Source organism: Dendropsophus ebraccatus, chromosome 8, assembly GCF_027789765.1.
Source record: "Dendropsophus ebraccatus isolate aDenEbr1 chromosome 8, aDenEbr1.pat, whole genome shotgun sequence".
Lineage (NCBI taxonomy): Eukaryota > Metazoa > Chordata > Amphibia > Anura > Hylidae > Dendropsophus > Dendropsophus ebraccatus.
Window position 1 is genome coordinate 56,581,231 of NC_091461.1, and position 15,224 is coordinate 56,596,454.

Genomic DNA, 15,224 nt, shown 5'->3' on the forward strand with positions numbered 1-15,224 from the left:
CCTGGGGACTGTGGGGGAAACAAGGCATCCCAGCTAGAGTACCCTTTAAGAGCGAGGATTTTCCTTCTCTGTTGTATTATGGCCATAAGACAATGAGGTTTGACTTTGACATTTTTCTTTTTGTACAACAGATAGACCAAGAATTGGTAAACAGTTCAGGGAAGTTTTTAGTCCTAGATCGCATGCTGCCAGAGATGAAGAAAAGAGGACACAAGGTAAAAGAGAAACCTCTTACAGTACTGACATATAACTGCAATTTGGTCAGTAATATTAATGGTCTGTCTTTTAGGAAGGAAATGTAACTACTTAAAAAAATAAAAATAAAATACAAAGTGCAAGGCTTACTGCCACATACATTCCAGTTTGGCATGAGGGTGAATCGGGATGGTGAGGCAATGTTCCATGCCTGACCAGTTCTATGCATATTCCTTGTTGGGCTGTTTCTGCATGAGCTCTGTTGCACCTCTCCACACTCACTGTCCAAAGTTTGGTGACTCTTTAGAAACTCTGCATGACCTTCCATGTGAATGGCACCGTAACCTAAGGATGCGTTTACACTACGGTGTCTGCATGGAGAACTTCACCTGGTTTCCACCGCTCTCCTCCACTTGAATCTCCACCTGTCCCCTAGACTCCATTCTATGCTCAGATTCCACCATCCGCCCAAAGAAATATGTCAATTCTTAAGGCATATGGTAAATCCGCCTGAGCATAGAATGAAGTCTATGGAACGGGTGGAGATTCAAGTGAGGCAGAGCGGCAGATTCCGTAGTGTGAACGCACCCTAACATTGCTTTCTCCGCTCTTTTTTTACTGTAGCAACCCCTCAGCTTGAGCTGTAGAAGATCTGTGTGTTACACAGATCTTTATGTATTACAGGTGCAGCAGTATGTAAAAGCAGACTATGGACACATTCACTTTTGTTTCCTGAAAGCTTAATCGAAATGCCTTTTAAAATTTCCACCAATTTTGCTTCTAAAGGCTATGGGTCAATTTACACAGGCTGATCATTAGGCAAATGTGTTCCTAGGAACACTCATTGCCAACAATCAGTCCATGTAAAAGGACCAGCAGTCAGCTGATGAATGAGCAAAACCGCGTTTATTTTCTGATTGAATCTTTTGTGCTGCCCTTTAAATGCATTGTATGATGCACCGTGCTTTGCCCACTGCCTTTACAGTTCAACTCTTATTAATACATGCTAGAAGTCTCTAGTTTCGGAGGGTTTGGAAATAAAAATGCAGACATATGGTGCGTTTACACAGGCAGATTTATCTGACAGATTTTGGTAGCCAAAACCAGGAATGGATTTGAAAAGAGGAGAAATCTCAGTCTTTCCCTCTCGCCCTATGACGGCACCCATGGAGAGGTCCACCTCCCGCTCCTCTGGACAGGAAACAGTTCACTGGATCCATAAAAGAAGAGACCGCCCCTTCATCGCCAGTTCTGTTTCCTGTCCTTTGGAGCAGGAGGCAGGAGGTGGTTCTCCCACCTCTCCAAAGGATCCATCATAGGAAGAGGGGAATGGGGCAACCGGCTTACCTACCTTACTGCCGACATCCCCGGCGGCGTAAGTCTTCTAACGAAGCAGCTGCCAAGACTGGCTCTCTCCCCAGCACCTGTCAGATGGACGACCTCCGGATCCTCCCTGGCTCTCCGGTCAGCACACGCGTCCTCCGGTAAGCAGGCGGTCCTAGCACTTCCGGGTTGCGGGACGCGCGCGTCGACGTGGTGACGTCACGTGCGTCTGACGTCCGGGGACGCTCTGACTGCTTCCGGGGAGGGGTTCCGGCGGGGCCGTGCTCTTCCGGGCCACAGGCTTGGGGCCTGTCAGGTGAGCCTATCCTGGCACGATCCGGAGAGGGTGTGCTGGCGCGCGGCGGAGGGGAGGAGCCAGCCATTCCTTGGCGCCGGATTTAAAAAGGGGAGCCCAGCAGTCATCGAGGTGGCGTCCACGCTGAGCAGGTATTTCAGCAGGCTTCTGGCTGTGCACTCTGCATTTTCAGCACGTTCCCGGCTGCCAATCTCTGCATTCAGCACGCTCCGTGCAAACTCTGCAGACACATCAACTTCCAATGGAAGAGCGCGCAGATAATCCTGAGACCCCTTCTGAGACTCAACCGGTATGACAAGGGCTAACTTGGTACCCTCACAATATTTATGATGCTTTGAGATATTTACACATAGTATGTATATTTTTTCTTATAGATGAAGACATCCCGTACTAAGTCCAGGGAATGTCCTGTGTGTGACAGAAAGCTGAGTAGTCACAATAAAACATTATGCAGCTCCTGTCGTAATAGGTTCCTGGAGGAAGAAACACCATCCTTCATGAGGGACATTAAGGAGCTTATTAAAGGGGAAATTAAATCATCCCTTCCCTCACAGACCCTAGTCCCCGTGGAGACTGGAGAATCCTCCAGGTCTGAACCTAGGCCTGGTCCCAGCACGGTGGCAGATGAGGAGGATCCTATGTCCGAGACAGAGGATTTTGGTGAGGAGATTGGTACCGAGTCTCACCAGTCGGAACCTTTAGAGTCCAACATAGAAGAGGTTGATCCGTTAGTCAGTGCAGTAAGACGCACTATGGAACTAGAGGACAGTCCTGTGTCCAAGACTGTACAGGACAGAATGTTTCAGGGCCTTACCCCAAAGAAGAGAAAGGTATTCCCTATCCACCATACTATTAAAGACCTGATTAAAAGAGAGTGGAACAACCCAGACAGAAAGTTCTTCGTGCCCAGGGCAATGAAGCGCAGGTATCCCTTTAATGAAGAGGAGACAGCTGTTTGGGATAGAGCCCCTAAAGTGGATGCACCTTTAGCGAAGATAGCTAAGAAAGGGGTCCTGCCTTTTGATGACTCTGCTACCCTAAAGGACCCTATGGACAAAAGAGCAGAGGTCTACCTTAAAAAAGGTTGGGAGGCAGCTGCTGCTTCTTTTAAGCCTCTTGTGGCGGCCACATCTGTAGCCAGATCTATGGACATTTGGATTGAGGAACTAACCGCAAAGATTAGGGACGATGCCCCTAAGGAAGAATTATTGGCTGCCCTCCCCAATATTAGCCAGGGAGCCAAGTTTCTATCGGAAGCCTCAGCAGATACCTTAAAACTAAATGCCAAATTTGCTGCCTTATCCAACTCTGCAAGGCGTACAGTTTGGCTAAGGGACTGGAAAGGGGACATTACTTCAAAGGCAAAACTATGTGCCGTACCCTGTGAGGGGGAATTTCTCTTTGGTTCCACCCTTGATGCAGTCCTTGAGAAAGCTTCAGATAGAAAGAAGGGTTTTCCAGTGGTACCCCAGCCTCCCAAAAGTAATTATAGGGGCAGAGGTAGGGGTGGTCAGCGGGGAGGCCCTTCAGGTAGAAGGGAATGGAGGACCTCTAGAAGGGGTAGAGGGCTGTTGTTCAATGCTGCTGAGTCTGCCAAAAAACCCAATCCCCAATGACGCCAGGCCCCGGTGGGTGGTCGCCTTTCGCTATATAGCCAGGAGTGGGATAAAATATCATCCAGTAAGAATATTTTGAACACAATAAAGGATGGTTTAAAAATTTCGTTTGTGTCCCCTCCAGGCAGTAGATTTGTCACCACTCAATTCCGGGATCCAGAGCGTCAACAGGCCATGGAACTTGAGGTGCAGTCTCTCCTGGATAAACAGGTATTGGTCGCTGTACCAGCGGAAGAGAGGGGAGCAGGCTTCTACTCCACTCTCTTCCTGGTCAGGAAGCCAAATGGTACCTTTCGTACCATAATTAATTTAAAGCCCCTTAACAAGTTCCTTACCTATGAAAGATTCAGAATGGAAACTATATCTTCAGCCATTCTGAATCTTTCTAGAGATTGCTCCATGGCGACCCTTGACCTCAGGGATGCGTACTATCACATTCCAGTTCACCCAGAACACCAGAGATTCCTCAGGGTTGCGGTGTGGTTCAAGGGCTCCTTCCTCCACTTACAATACAGGGCCATGCCTTTCGGTATTTCACAGGCCCCCAGAATATTCACAAAAGTTATGGCAGAGGTGATGGCACATGTAAGGGAACAAGATATCATCATTGTTCCATACTTAGATGATTTTCTCCTGGTGGCTGATTCTCCGGAGATCTTACAATCTCAGATCACACAGGCGGAAGTCATTTTTAAGAAATTAGGATGGGAAATAAATGAGGAGAAATCAGTCAAGACCCCTTCTCACACCTGCCAATTCTTAGGAATTCTCCTAGATTCCCGTGTTCAGAAATGTTTCCTACCTGCTAGTAAAGTGACCCAGTTACTGACTAAAATAGAACACCTCATGTACAGTCAGAGCACTACAGTCAGAGAGGCCATGTCAGTTCTAGGTCTAATGACCTCTTGCATTCCCGCAGTCCCCTGGGCCCAGTATCATTCCAGAACACTGCAGACACAGATCCTCTCTCAGTGGGATAGATCTACAGACTCCTTAGACTCTCTATGTGTTCTCTCTCCACAGACAGTACGTTCCCTAAGTTGGTGGACCCAGAGAAAAAATCTGGAAAAGGGGGTTCCCTGGGTACGCTCAGACGAAGTCATCCTAACTACCGATGCCAGCCCTCGGGGCTGGGGAGCCTACACAACAGACATCATGCTCCAGGGGTTATGGAAGCCAGAGGAAGCTGCCTTGTCTCAGAACGTCAGAGAGCTGAGGGCAGTCTTCATGTCCCTATCCCAGGCCCTACCCCTTCTAAGAGACAGACATGTAAAGGTCCAGTCAGACAACTCATCGGTAGTAGCGTACATAAATCACCAGGGGGGCACAAGATCCAGAGAGCTAATGAGAGTCGCACACTTCATCTTCAGACTGGTAGAACCTCATCTCTCCTCCCTCACAGCATTACATCTAAAGGGGTCAGAGAATGTAAAAGCAGACTACCTGAGCAGACACCAGTTAAACCAGGGGGAGTGGAGCTTGTCAGAAGTGTTTCAGCAGATCTGTGCCAAATGGGGTCTTCCAGTAATAGATCTCTTCGCCTCCAAAGTGAACAAAAAGGTAGAGAGGTTCTTCTCCCTGAGCCCATCAGACAACCCGATAGGGATAGATGCGCTAGCCCATCCTTGGAATCAGGGACTCCTGTATGCCTTCCCCCCGTTCAGGATGATCCCCAGAGTTCTCAGGAAGGTCAGGCAGGACAAAGCTCTGGTCATCATGATAGCGCCATTCTGGCCCAGGAGGGTGTGGTTCTCTTGGTTGAGGGTCATGTCAGTTACAGATCCCTGGGTTCTACCAGAGACTCCGGATCTTCTCAGTCAGGGTCCAATTTACCATCCGGAAGTCAAGAATCTCCACCTGACAGCATGGCTATTGAGAGGCAGATCCTCATAGACAGGGGGCTTTCAGAGCAGGTCATCACCACCCTCCTGGCCAGTAAAAAGAGAGTCACATCAGAGATATATCTTAGAACTTGGAGAGCATTTTGTAGGTTTGTAAACAAACCCATTAATGTATTAGTTCCACCAGATATCCCAGTAGTACTAGATTTCCTACAGGAAGGTCTAAATAAGAGATTAAGGCCTAGTACTATTAGGGTCCAGATTTCAGCTCTTAGTTCCCTCTTTGACTTTAAACTGGCGGAACATCCCTGGGTTAGGAGGTTCATGAGGGCAACAGATAGAATCTTCCCTTCCATCAAGCCCAAGCTCCCACCGTGGGATTTGAATCTAGTTCTCTCCCAGCTAACAGAACCTCCGTTTGAACCCTTAGCAGATCTCTCCATCAAGATTCTCTCTCAGAAGTTAGCCTTCCTTCTAGCTATTACCTCGGCCAGGAGAGTAGGAGAAATATCAGCTTTCTCCATTCAGCAACCCTATATGTCTATTAGAGAGGATAGGGTGATACTATCTCCAGACCCAGCCTTCCTTCCCAAAGTAGTGTCTGATTTCCACAGATCCCAAGAAGTGGTACTCCCCTCATTCTGCCCCAAACCCTCTAATGAGGGGGAGTCTCGTTTTCACTGTCTAGATGTCAGGAGATGTCTTATTCATTATCTACAGAATACAGAACAGTGGAGGCTTTCCAATAATATTTTAATACTCTTTCAGGGAAAGAATAGAGGGAAGGCTGCATCTGCCCAGGTGATAGCTAAGTGGATTAAGAACACCATTTCCTCTGCCTATATAACCGCAGGTATCGAAGTACCATCAGGGTTCGGAGCTCACTCTACCCGTTCAGTAGCCACATCCTGGGCAGAGAGAGCCTCAGTGTCTATTGAGCAAATATGCAGGGCTGCTACGTGGAGCTCCCCCCATACCTTTTTTAAGCATTATAGGCTCCAGTTATCCTCTCAAGAAGACTTAATCTTTGGGAGAAGGGTATTGCAGGCAGTGGTCCCACCCTAGGCGTAATTCCTATTCTAGTCTCCATGGGTGCCGTCATAGGGCGAGAGGGAAAACATGAATTACTAACCGGTAATTGCTTTTCCTCGAAGCCCATGACGGCACCCGCCTAATACCCTCCCTAATATTGTATATATTGACCTTACACTAGTAGTAAGACTTTGTATTGAGATAGTCATATAAGAAGTATTATATGATATTAAACTAGTAGAAGTTTTAAAAAAAAAAAAAAAAAAAAAAAAAAGAAATGAAAATATATTGATTTTCCAAAGAAGATTTAGATATGCTCCTGAGTTTCCTTGGTAACGAACTGGCGATGAAGGGGCGGTCTCTTCTTTTATGGATCCAGTGAACTGTTTCCTGTCCAGAGGAGCGGGAGGTGGACCTCTCCATGGGTGCCGTCATGGGCTTCGAGGAAAAGCAATTACCGGTTAGTAATTCATGTTTTCCTTTATGACCCGTTCCCTGTTTATGGTCTTTTCCTGGCTTTGGCTTCAAAAATCTGTCAGATAAATCTGCCTGTGTAAAACGCACCATTAGCCTTGTGGGTTACCTTGAGTCTGTTCAGATGCAGAATTTAAGTTTCCATCTTTTATGTGAATATCCATAGCCTTTTTAACCCTTTAAGGACATGGCCCATTTTCGTTTTTACGTTTTCGGTTTTTCCTCCTTGTGTTTAAAAGGTCATAGCACTTGCATTTTTCCACCTAGAAACCCACATGACCCCTTATTTTTTGCGTCACTAATTGTGCTTTGCAATTACAGACTGAATTTTTGCATAAAGTACACTGCGAAACCAGAAAAAAATTCAAAGTGTGGTGAAATTGAAAAAAAAACGCATTTCTTTTATTTGGGGGAAATGTGTTTTTACGCCATTCGCCCTGGGGTAAAACTGACTTGTTATGCATGTTCCTCAAGTCGTTACGATTAAAACGATATATAACATGTATAACTTAGATGGCCTGTAAAAAATTCAAACCGTTGTTAACCAATATACGTTCCTTAAAATCGCTCCATTCCCAGGCTTATAGCACTTTTATCCTTTGGTCTATGGGGCTGTGCGAGGTGTCATTTTTTGCGCCATGATGTGATCTTTCTATCGGTACCTTGATTGCGCATATACGCCTTTTTGATCGCTTTATATTACATTTTTTCTGGATTTGATGCGACCAAAAATGCGCAATTTTGCACTTTGGGATTTTTTTGCGCTGACGCTGTTTACCGTACGAGATCAGGAATGTGATTAATTAATAGTTCGGGCGATTACGCACGCGGCGATAGCAAACATGTTTGTTTGTTTGTTTATTTGTTTACTTTTATTTAAAACCTGGGAAAAGGGGGGTGATTCAGACTTTTATTAGGGGAGGGGGCTTTTTACTATTAACAACACTTTTTTTTTTTTTTTTTTTTTTTTTTTTTTCACACACATACTAGAAGCCCCCCTGGGAGACTTCTAGTATATACACTTGGATCTCTCATTGAGATCTCTGCAGCATAGATATGCTGCAGAGATCCATGAGATCGGCACTCGTTTGCTTTCGGCTGCTGCAGCCGAAAACGAACGAGAGCCGAGGACGGCGCCATCTTGGACGCGTCCCCGGCCGACATCAGTAACGGAGATCGCTCCTCCGGGACAAGGTCCCGGAGGAGCGATCTCCCCCACTAGACCCCAGGGAAACGTTGCCTCCGGTAATCGGAGGCAGCTGTCAACTTTGACAGCTGCCTCCGATTAGCTAATTAGCGGGCACGGCGATCAGACCGTGCCCGCTAATAGCAGCGGTCCCGGGCTACTCGCGGCACCCGGGATCAGGGCACTTCAAAGCGGGGCCGCCGCGCGGCCCCGCTTTGATGTGCAAGTGAGGACATATGACGTACGCATACGTCCTATGTCCTTAAGAGGTTAAATATCGAGCCTCCCAACTCCCAATAGTTTCCCAACTTTAGTATTTCTTTTCATCTCTAAGTAGTCAATGTAGTAATCTTTCTCGTTCCCTCCTTTCTAGATCTTAATTTTTTCACAGATGACCATGATGCTGGATATATTAATCGACTACTGCTACTACAGGAAGTTTAAGTTTTGCAGGTTGGATGGATCCATGTCCTACTCTGAACGAGAGGAAAATGTAAGTCTGTTGTCAGTGCTGGTTTAAAAAAAAAAAAAAAAAAAAAAACTTACAATGACAACATTCATAGAGGTTGAATGCAGTCTCTAGCTTAGGATGCTACACAAACAGTTGATATGAGGCTGCTGCATCCACAAAACACATTTCAGGCTCTTCACACCACATGTATGGATAGTGCAGATCCTCTGAAAGATCAGTTTGCAGGTATAGCCTGGAGTCCCTTCTAAAGAATCATGGGCTATCAAATTGAAGGAAGGTCTCTGAAATGCCAGTGACCATTAAAGGGGTAGTGTGGCGCTAAACAATTAACACACATTACAAAGTTATATAACTTTGTAATGTATGTTATGTTAGTGAATGGCCCTTCCCTGTGTTTTCCCCCACCCACGCTAGACCTGAAAGTGTACTGCTCTATACTCGCCTGATCCGTGTCGACCCCCGTCTGCCATCTTGCGACAATGATGTAATCTTTGGGCGGCCCGATCCAACCCGACCGTCCCTAGTGACGGACGCCCTCTGCCGCGTCATCAGCTGCTCAGCCACGATTGGCTGAGCATAACTGTGCTCAGCCAATCACGGCTGAGCAGCTTATGACGCGGCAGAGGGCGGCCAGCATGAGGGACGGTCGGAGCGGTTCGGCCGGTTGCCCAAAGATTACATCGTTGTCGCAAGATGGCGGACGGGGGTCGACTCGGATCAGGCGAGTATAGAGCACTACACTTCCGTGTCGACCCCCGTCCGCCATCTTGCGACAATGATGTAATCTTCAGGCAACCGGACGAACCGTTCCGATCGTCCCTCATGCCGGCCGCCCTCTGCCGCGTCATAAGCTGCTCAGCCGTGTAATGTGTTTAGTGAGTAATTGTTTAGCACCGCACTACCCCTTTAAGGCTTTAGTTTAACATGTAATTTGCTATACTGCACAAGTAACTTTCACTTAGGTGATTTGGCACAGCAGCTAAATATTTATTTATTTTTTTTAATCTTTTTTTATTTATTTTTTTTGCAGATGAGAAAATTTAACACAGACCCTGATGTTTTCATTTTCCTGGTTAGCACACGTGCTGGAGGCCTGGGGATTAACTTAACGGCAGCGGATACGGTTATAATTTATGATAGTGATTGGGTAAATATCCAGTTTTAATACAGTACTACTCCTCAACCCCTTAAGAAGCCAAAAATGACAGTGACTATTTTCAATATAGCATTTTTGTTTTTACCCCACAGCTTTCCTAAGAGCTATAACTTTTTATATTTTTTCCATTTTACAGGGCCATGTAAGGGCTTTTTTAATTAAACTGTGTATGTATATAAATAAAAAAATATATCTATTCCCGTACTGTGAACAGCATAAACAAAAAGCTTATGCTGTTAACGCCAGGATTTCTGACAAACAAACGGCTATGCCTTAGCATTAATCAGTGTAATCCGTGATCTTCACATAGAGCTTGCCTGTGGCAAACTCCATGCAATGATCGCTGAGCTGACTGCATAGAAGGTAAGAGCTCTTGCGGACATGTAGAATGACTGTCTTAAATGCCGCAATCATAGTAGCTGGTCCTCACACTCCCCTGCAGGGCTAAGCTCCATTCCCAGAGCCGCTGGACCGATTGGTGTACAGGTATATCATGGGTCTTAAGTGACAGGCTTCTGTGACGTACTGGTATGGCATATGCCTTTTAAAGGGGAACTCCAGGTAGAAGGGGAACTCCCAAAAAAAATAAACTTCTGCAGAAGCATATTGCATTACTTACCTGTCTGTCCCAGTTTTGAAACTACCAAAAATCCATTTGTTTGGGGGGACTTTTGCTCTGTATTGTGTTTTCTGTCCTTCCTGATTTAGCATTTCCCAGAATGCAATGCTTTCACTCGGCTGATCATCAGTCACCCACCCACACAATCAGTAAGATTAGTGCAGCAGCTGCTTCTGGCCGGTCAGAGATGGTGAATCACTCGGGATTGGGTTATCCAACCAAGCCTCCTGTGACATCACAACCTGCCCCCTGTATGCATCATCAGCGCAAACACACAATGTGAGACAAGCCTGGAAGATTTGTCTCCTAAGGTGGGAGAGCAGTGGGAGCAGAAGACAATGTGAATTGGCTTTTTTTTTTTTTCCACTTCCTGGATTTCTTTTAGCTACCAGTGTGGCAGAACCGCACAGATATGATAATACATTGTATAGACACCTATATAACTTTTAATCAAAGTTTTTCTTATCCAGAGTTCCCCTTTAATTGTTTAAAACACAAAATAATGGGTGCATGGATAGTGGATAGATTTCCCTTATCTATATAGGTATATAGAATCTCTATGTGTTTAAGATTAGCAATTCCTCTCAGTTTCTTTACCAACTAATTTTAATTCTTTGTAGAACCCACAAGCTGATCTGCAGGCTCAGGACAGATGCCACAGAATTGGTCAAACAAGGCCAGTTGTTGTCTACCGTCTAGTGACTGCTAACACCATTGACCAGAAAATTGTGGAAAGAGCTGCTGCAAAAAGAAAACTAGAAAAACTGGTGATCCACAAGAGTATGTATATTATGATCTAGCTTCTTGCAAAATGACATGTTAAGTGTTTAAAATAGTGTAGTTTAATAATCTTCTCATTCTTATTATTCACTCTTTACAGATCAGAATTATTGGCAGATCACTGTACAGTACTTTAGAACTGGCATATTGAAGTCCAGTATGTGCTTAGTGCTGTCCTCAGTGCTGCAAGAGGCCGGTGTTTTTATTAGGTGTCTCTAAGTGGAGTGACTGGGAGAAACTTATAGTGCCTATTCTTTAAACACAGCAGGATATGTTAAACTTCTGCAGGTTCTTCTAATGCAGTCGGTCAAGGACTGAGTTAAGCATGAATCACATAATGCATGGACATGTGAATGGAGCCATTTAAGCTAATGCCTCCGTAGTGCTGTCTGCAATTGCAGACAGGATATTCGAATGAGGCCTTATACTGGCATGTATGGTGAAATCGTCATGGGATATTTAAGTAGTGTCTACCCAGCCAAGTTTTGATGCCCATTGGTCATAGCAAGCAGTAGGTTTTTCAACATTTTGTCCTACAGAAGCTCCTCTGTTATACCAGCCAGGCTATCCTTCACTCTCCACAATGATCCCTAAGACAGCAACTGGCTGTCTTTTAGTAGGTACTAAGGAATGCATGCCAGGTCCACCCCACAAGTCATCCTAGGGGTTCTTGGGGCCCAGTCATTTAGTGATCAAAACGTGGGCCTTGACAAAGTTGTTTAAATCCTTTGAATTCTAGGTTTCATTTATTTTTGTATTTATCTATTTTTAGATAAATTTAAAGGTGGTCAAAGTGGGATGAATCAGTCTAGAAACACGTTGGATCCCAAGGAGTTACTTGAATTACTCAAGTCCCGTGATCATGAAAGGTGGGATTTCACAGGTTTTATATTGTCAGAATTGATGTTGGAAAAGAAAATTTCAGTTTGTATAAATTGAATAGAAAAAAATGTTATATGTAATACAAATCTTGTCTTGCCTATCTGCTACATGATTTCACTTTGAATAAAGATCCTTAACATTTATGTCCTGATGCAAGTAAAAAGATGTTGCTGCAAGCTAATGGGTCCACAATAGAGATGAGTGAACATTGAGCATGCTCGAATCCATCTGAACCCGATCGTTCGGCATTTGATTAGCAGTGGCTGCCGAAGTTGGATAAAGCTCTAAGGTTGTTTGGGAAAACATGGATACAGCCAATGACTATATCCATGTTTTCCAAATAGCCTTAGGGCTTTATCCAACTTCAGCAGCCACTGCTAATCAAATGCCGAATGATCAGGTTCAGATGGACTCTAGCATGCTTGAGGTTCGCTCATCTCTAGTCCACAACACTTGGGCATTTTTTAAGCCTATTATTGTGTACTGGAATGTCTCAAAGCATCCATTAAAGGAGTAGTGCAGCACTCAGAAATTATTCACAGAATAACACATTACAAAGTTGTATAACTTTGTAATGTGTATGTTATGTCTGTGAATCGCCCCCACCCACCCACGCCAGACCCGGAAGTGTGGTGCATTATACTTTACCTGATCCGTGTCCGGCCAAGTCGCTGCCGCCCGTCCCCCAACCGCCGCGTCACAACTGTGCTCAGCCGCGATTGGCTGAGCACAGTTATGCTCAGTGAATCGCGGCTGAGCATCGGATGACACTGCAGAGGGCGGTCGGCATTCGGGACAGTCGGAGCTGTTTGCCGTCCGCCCGAAGAAGACTTCACTCGCTGAAAATCGGAGACTGGTGTCGGCACGTGACAGGTGAGTATAGCGCACCACACTTCCGGGTACACGGGTGGGGGTGGTGTGACACGGGGAAGGGGGCCATTCACAGACATAACATACATTACAAAGTTAGTCTGTGAATAATTTTTTTACCGCCGCACTACCCCATTTAATTCCTACAGTAAAATTGTAATAGGACTCCCGTGTGAGTTTCCCTCCCTCCCTTAGTGGGTGTACAGTAAGGTGCTTGAGGTGTAGGGTTTGTTATCCTTTAAAGGGGTATTTCTCTCCCCCACCCTTCGCCCCTTCAAAATAACTTTTGCATTAATAAAGAGCCCACGCACAGCTTTCCATCTTTCTAATAACTTATTATGGTCTTTGCATAGTTTTGCTGCTTTTTAAGTGCACTCTCCCCCTCTGGATGCATAAAATCAACAGTCCTCTTCAACACCACTCCAACTCCTTCTGTTGTGCAATACATTTAGAAAATTTTTAAATTCTGCAAAGCATTTTCATTCTGTTCACACTAGGGTCATGGCTCTGCTCTGTGCCACACCTCCCCTGGGTGCTGGGTAAAGTTGGGTTCAGTCCTGGGAAACTTTTCCCAGTTTCCCAGGACTGGATCCATCCTTTCCCAGCACCTGGGAGGAGTGACACAGAGCAAAAGCCTGCAGCCTAATAAGCAGAATGCAGATAGGAACAAAGTTGCTTAATTACTACTGTAGATTGACTTATGTGTCATAGAAACGTCAAAAGCCTAGATCAGTCAGGTTCTGTCCTGAGGCGTGTACAGCTCCTAGAAGCACAATTGCCTTTCAAATGTTATCCCTGGAGCATAACCTGCTGCATATTAACGTGGTGTTTGTTTGGTCCACAAATAACATTATATGTAAAAAAAAAAAATATATATTTTTTCCCCCAGGGAAGTGAAAGGGTCAAATGGAAAAGTCATCAGTGACAAAGACCTAGAACTGCTGCTGGACAGAAGCGATCTTATTGGTAAGTTTATAACAAATTAAAGAATTTTTAATATGTAATGAACTACAATATACACAATCTTATTCTAACTGTAATTGACCATCTTCCTGTGAATGCATTGGCTCAATAAATGCTGTGCTATTGGTAAAGGCCACCTTTTATGACTTCTATATTTACTTCTCCCTAGCGCAAATGAAAAAGAACAACCCATCGCCTAAAGAGAAGAATGGGGTTTACTCAGTTGTTGAAGACGAAATTGAAGTGTGATTCTTGCTTTAGTGTCTCATTTTCTATTGAACCCGTCAACAGTTTGACCGATGTTAAAAGTTGATGCTGCTTAAGCTTGAATTAGATGTAAAGAATCCTAGTAAAGTGAGCATCTAAAAACTTGCATATTCTGACTTTGGATTTAAGTGCACTTTTATAACTGTTATAAAGCTTCCTATGGAAGTATTAATCCTTTTATCTTTGTTTTTTTTTTGTCCTTTTTGAACGTTGTTAATAAATATAGTAGTAACATTATGCATCCTCCGTCTGTTTCTCAAAGTATGATCAGAACATACAGTAGTGATTAGAGATGAGCGAACCGGGTTCGGGTCCACCCGAACGTTCGGCATTTGATTAGCGGGGGCTGCTGAACTAGTATAAAGCTCTAAGGTTGTCTGGAAAACATGGATACAGCCAATGACTATATCAATGATTTCCACATAGCCTTAGGGCTTTATCCAACTTCAGCAGCCACCGCTAATCAAATGCCGAACGATCGGGTTCAGATGGACTCATCTCTAGTAGTGATACAATGTAAGGGTGGTCTACAGCTGTTTAATACAAATCTAAAATACCTGGACACAACCCTTTAGCCAACTAATGTCCTATGACTTTAGGAAAGAATCCAGACAGTAACTGCTCTATAGTCTTTATACCACATGAGGAACACCAAGTTAAACATTCTTTTTGTGGATATTAGCGGAGATTTTTCACACATGGTGCAAAGTGAAACTGGCTCAGTTGCCCCTAGCAACCAAAAAGATTCCACCTTTCATTCCTCAGACTCTTTGGAAAATGAAAGGTGGAATCTGATTGGTTGCTGGGGGCAACTGAGCCAGTTTCACTTTTCACCATGTTTAATAAATCTCCCCCATAGTCTACACATCTGTTTTAAACTGTATGTGTGTGTATATATATATATATATATATATATATATATATATATATATATATATATATATATATATAATTAATAAAATATGGAACGTTTGGAAGCTTCTTGAACAGACTTGCAGTATGGTTTGGCAAAGCACAATGGTTGGTATTCGACTTTGCATTTGTATCCATAGGACTGCATCCATCTTCAGCAACCAGGATTCAATTGCAGTACATTTAACTTTAAAACTATGGGATTGATATTTGTCCCAACTGCTCCCAAATTCGATTTGAATAATCTTTTGACATTTATATTAACTTGGTATATTTTTTTATATTGTATTCGCTTCCTTGTCAGTGATCAGAATTTTTCT

At 44.3% G+C, this 15,224-nt stretch overlaps 1 protein-coding gene across 3 annotated transcripts in view; it reads left to right on the forward strand.

The window, feature by feature from the left end:
* Positions 1–14,220, forward strand: part of HELLS (helicase, lymphoid specific) — a 32,453-nt gene extending 18,233 nt beyond the window's left edge. For all 3 annotated transcript variants that reach the window (XM_069979119.1, XM_069979120.1, XM_069979121.1), the window contains exons 16-22: positions 132–215; positions 8,357–8,476; positions 9,486–9,602; positions 10,851–11,010; positions 11,783–11,879; positions 13,652–13,728; positions 13,895–14,220. In XM_069979119.1, coding sequence (XP_069835220.1) covers positions 132–215; positions 8,357–8,476; positions 9,486–9,602; positions 10,851–11,010; positions 11,783–11,879; positions 13,652–13,728; positions 13,895–13,974 — 735 coding nt within the window. In that variant the 3' untranslated portion in view covers positions 13,975–14,220. The remainder of the gene's footprint in view (positions 1–131; positions 216–8,356; positions 8,477–9,485; positions 9,603–10,850; positions 11,011–11,782; positions 11,880–13,651; positions 13,729–13,894) is intronic.
* Positions 14,221–15,224: the final 1,004 nt, after the last annotated feature.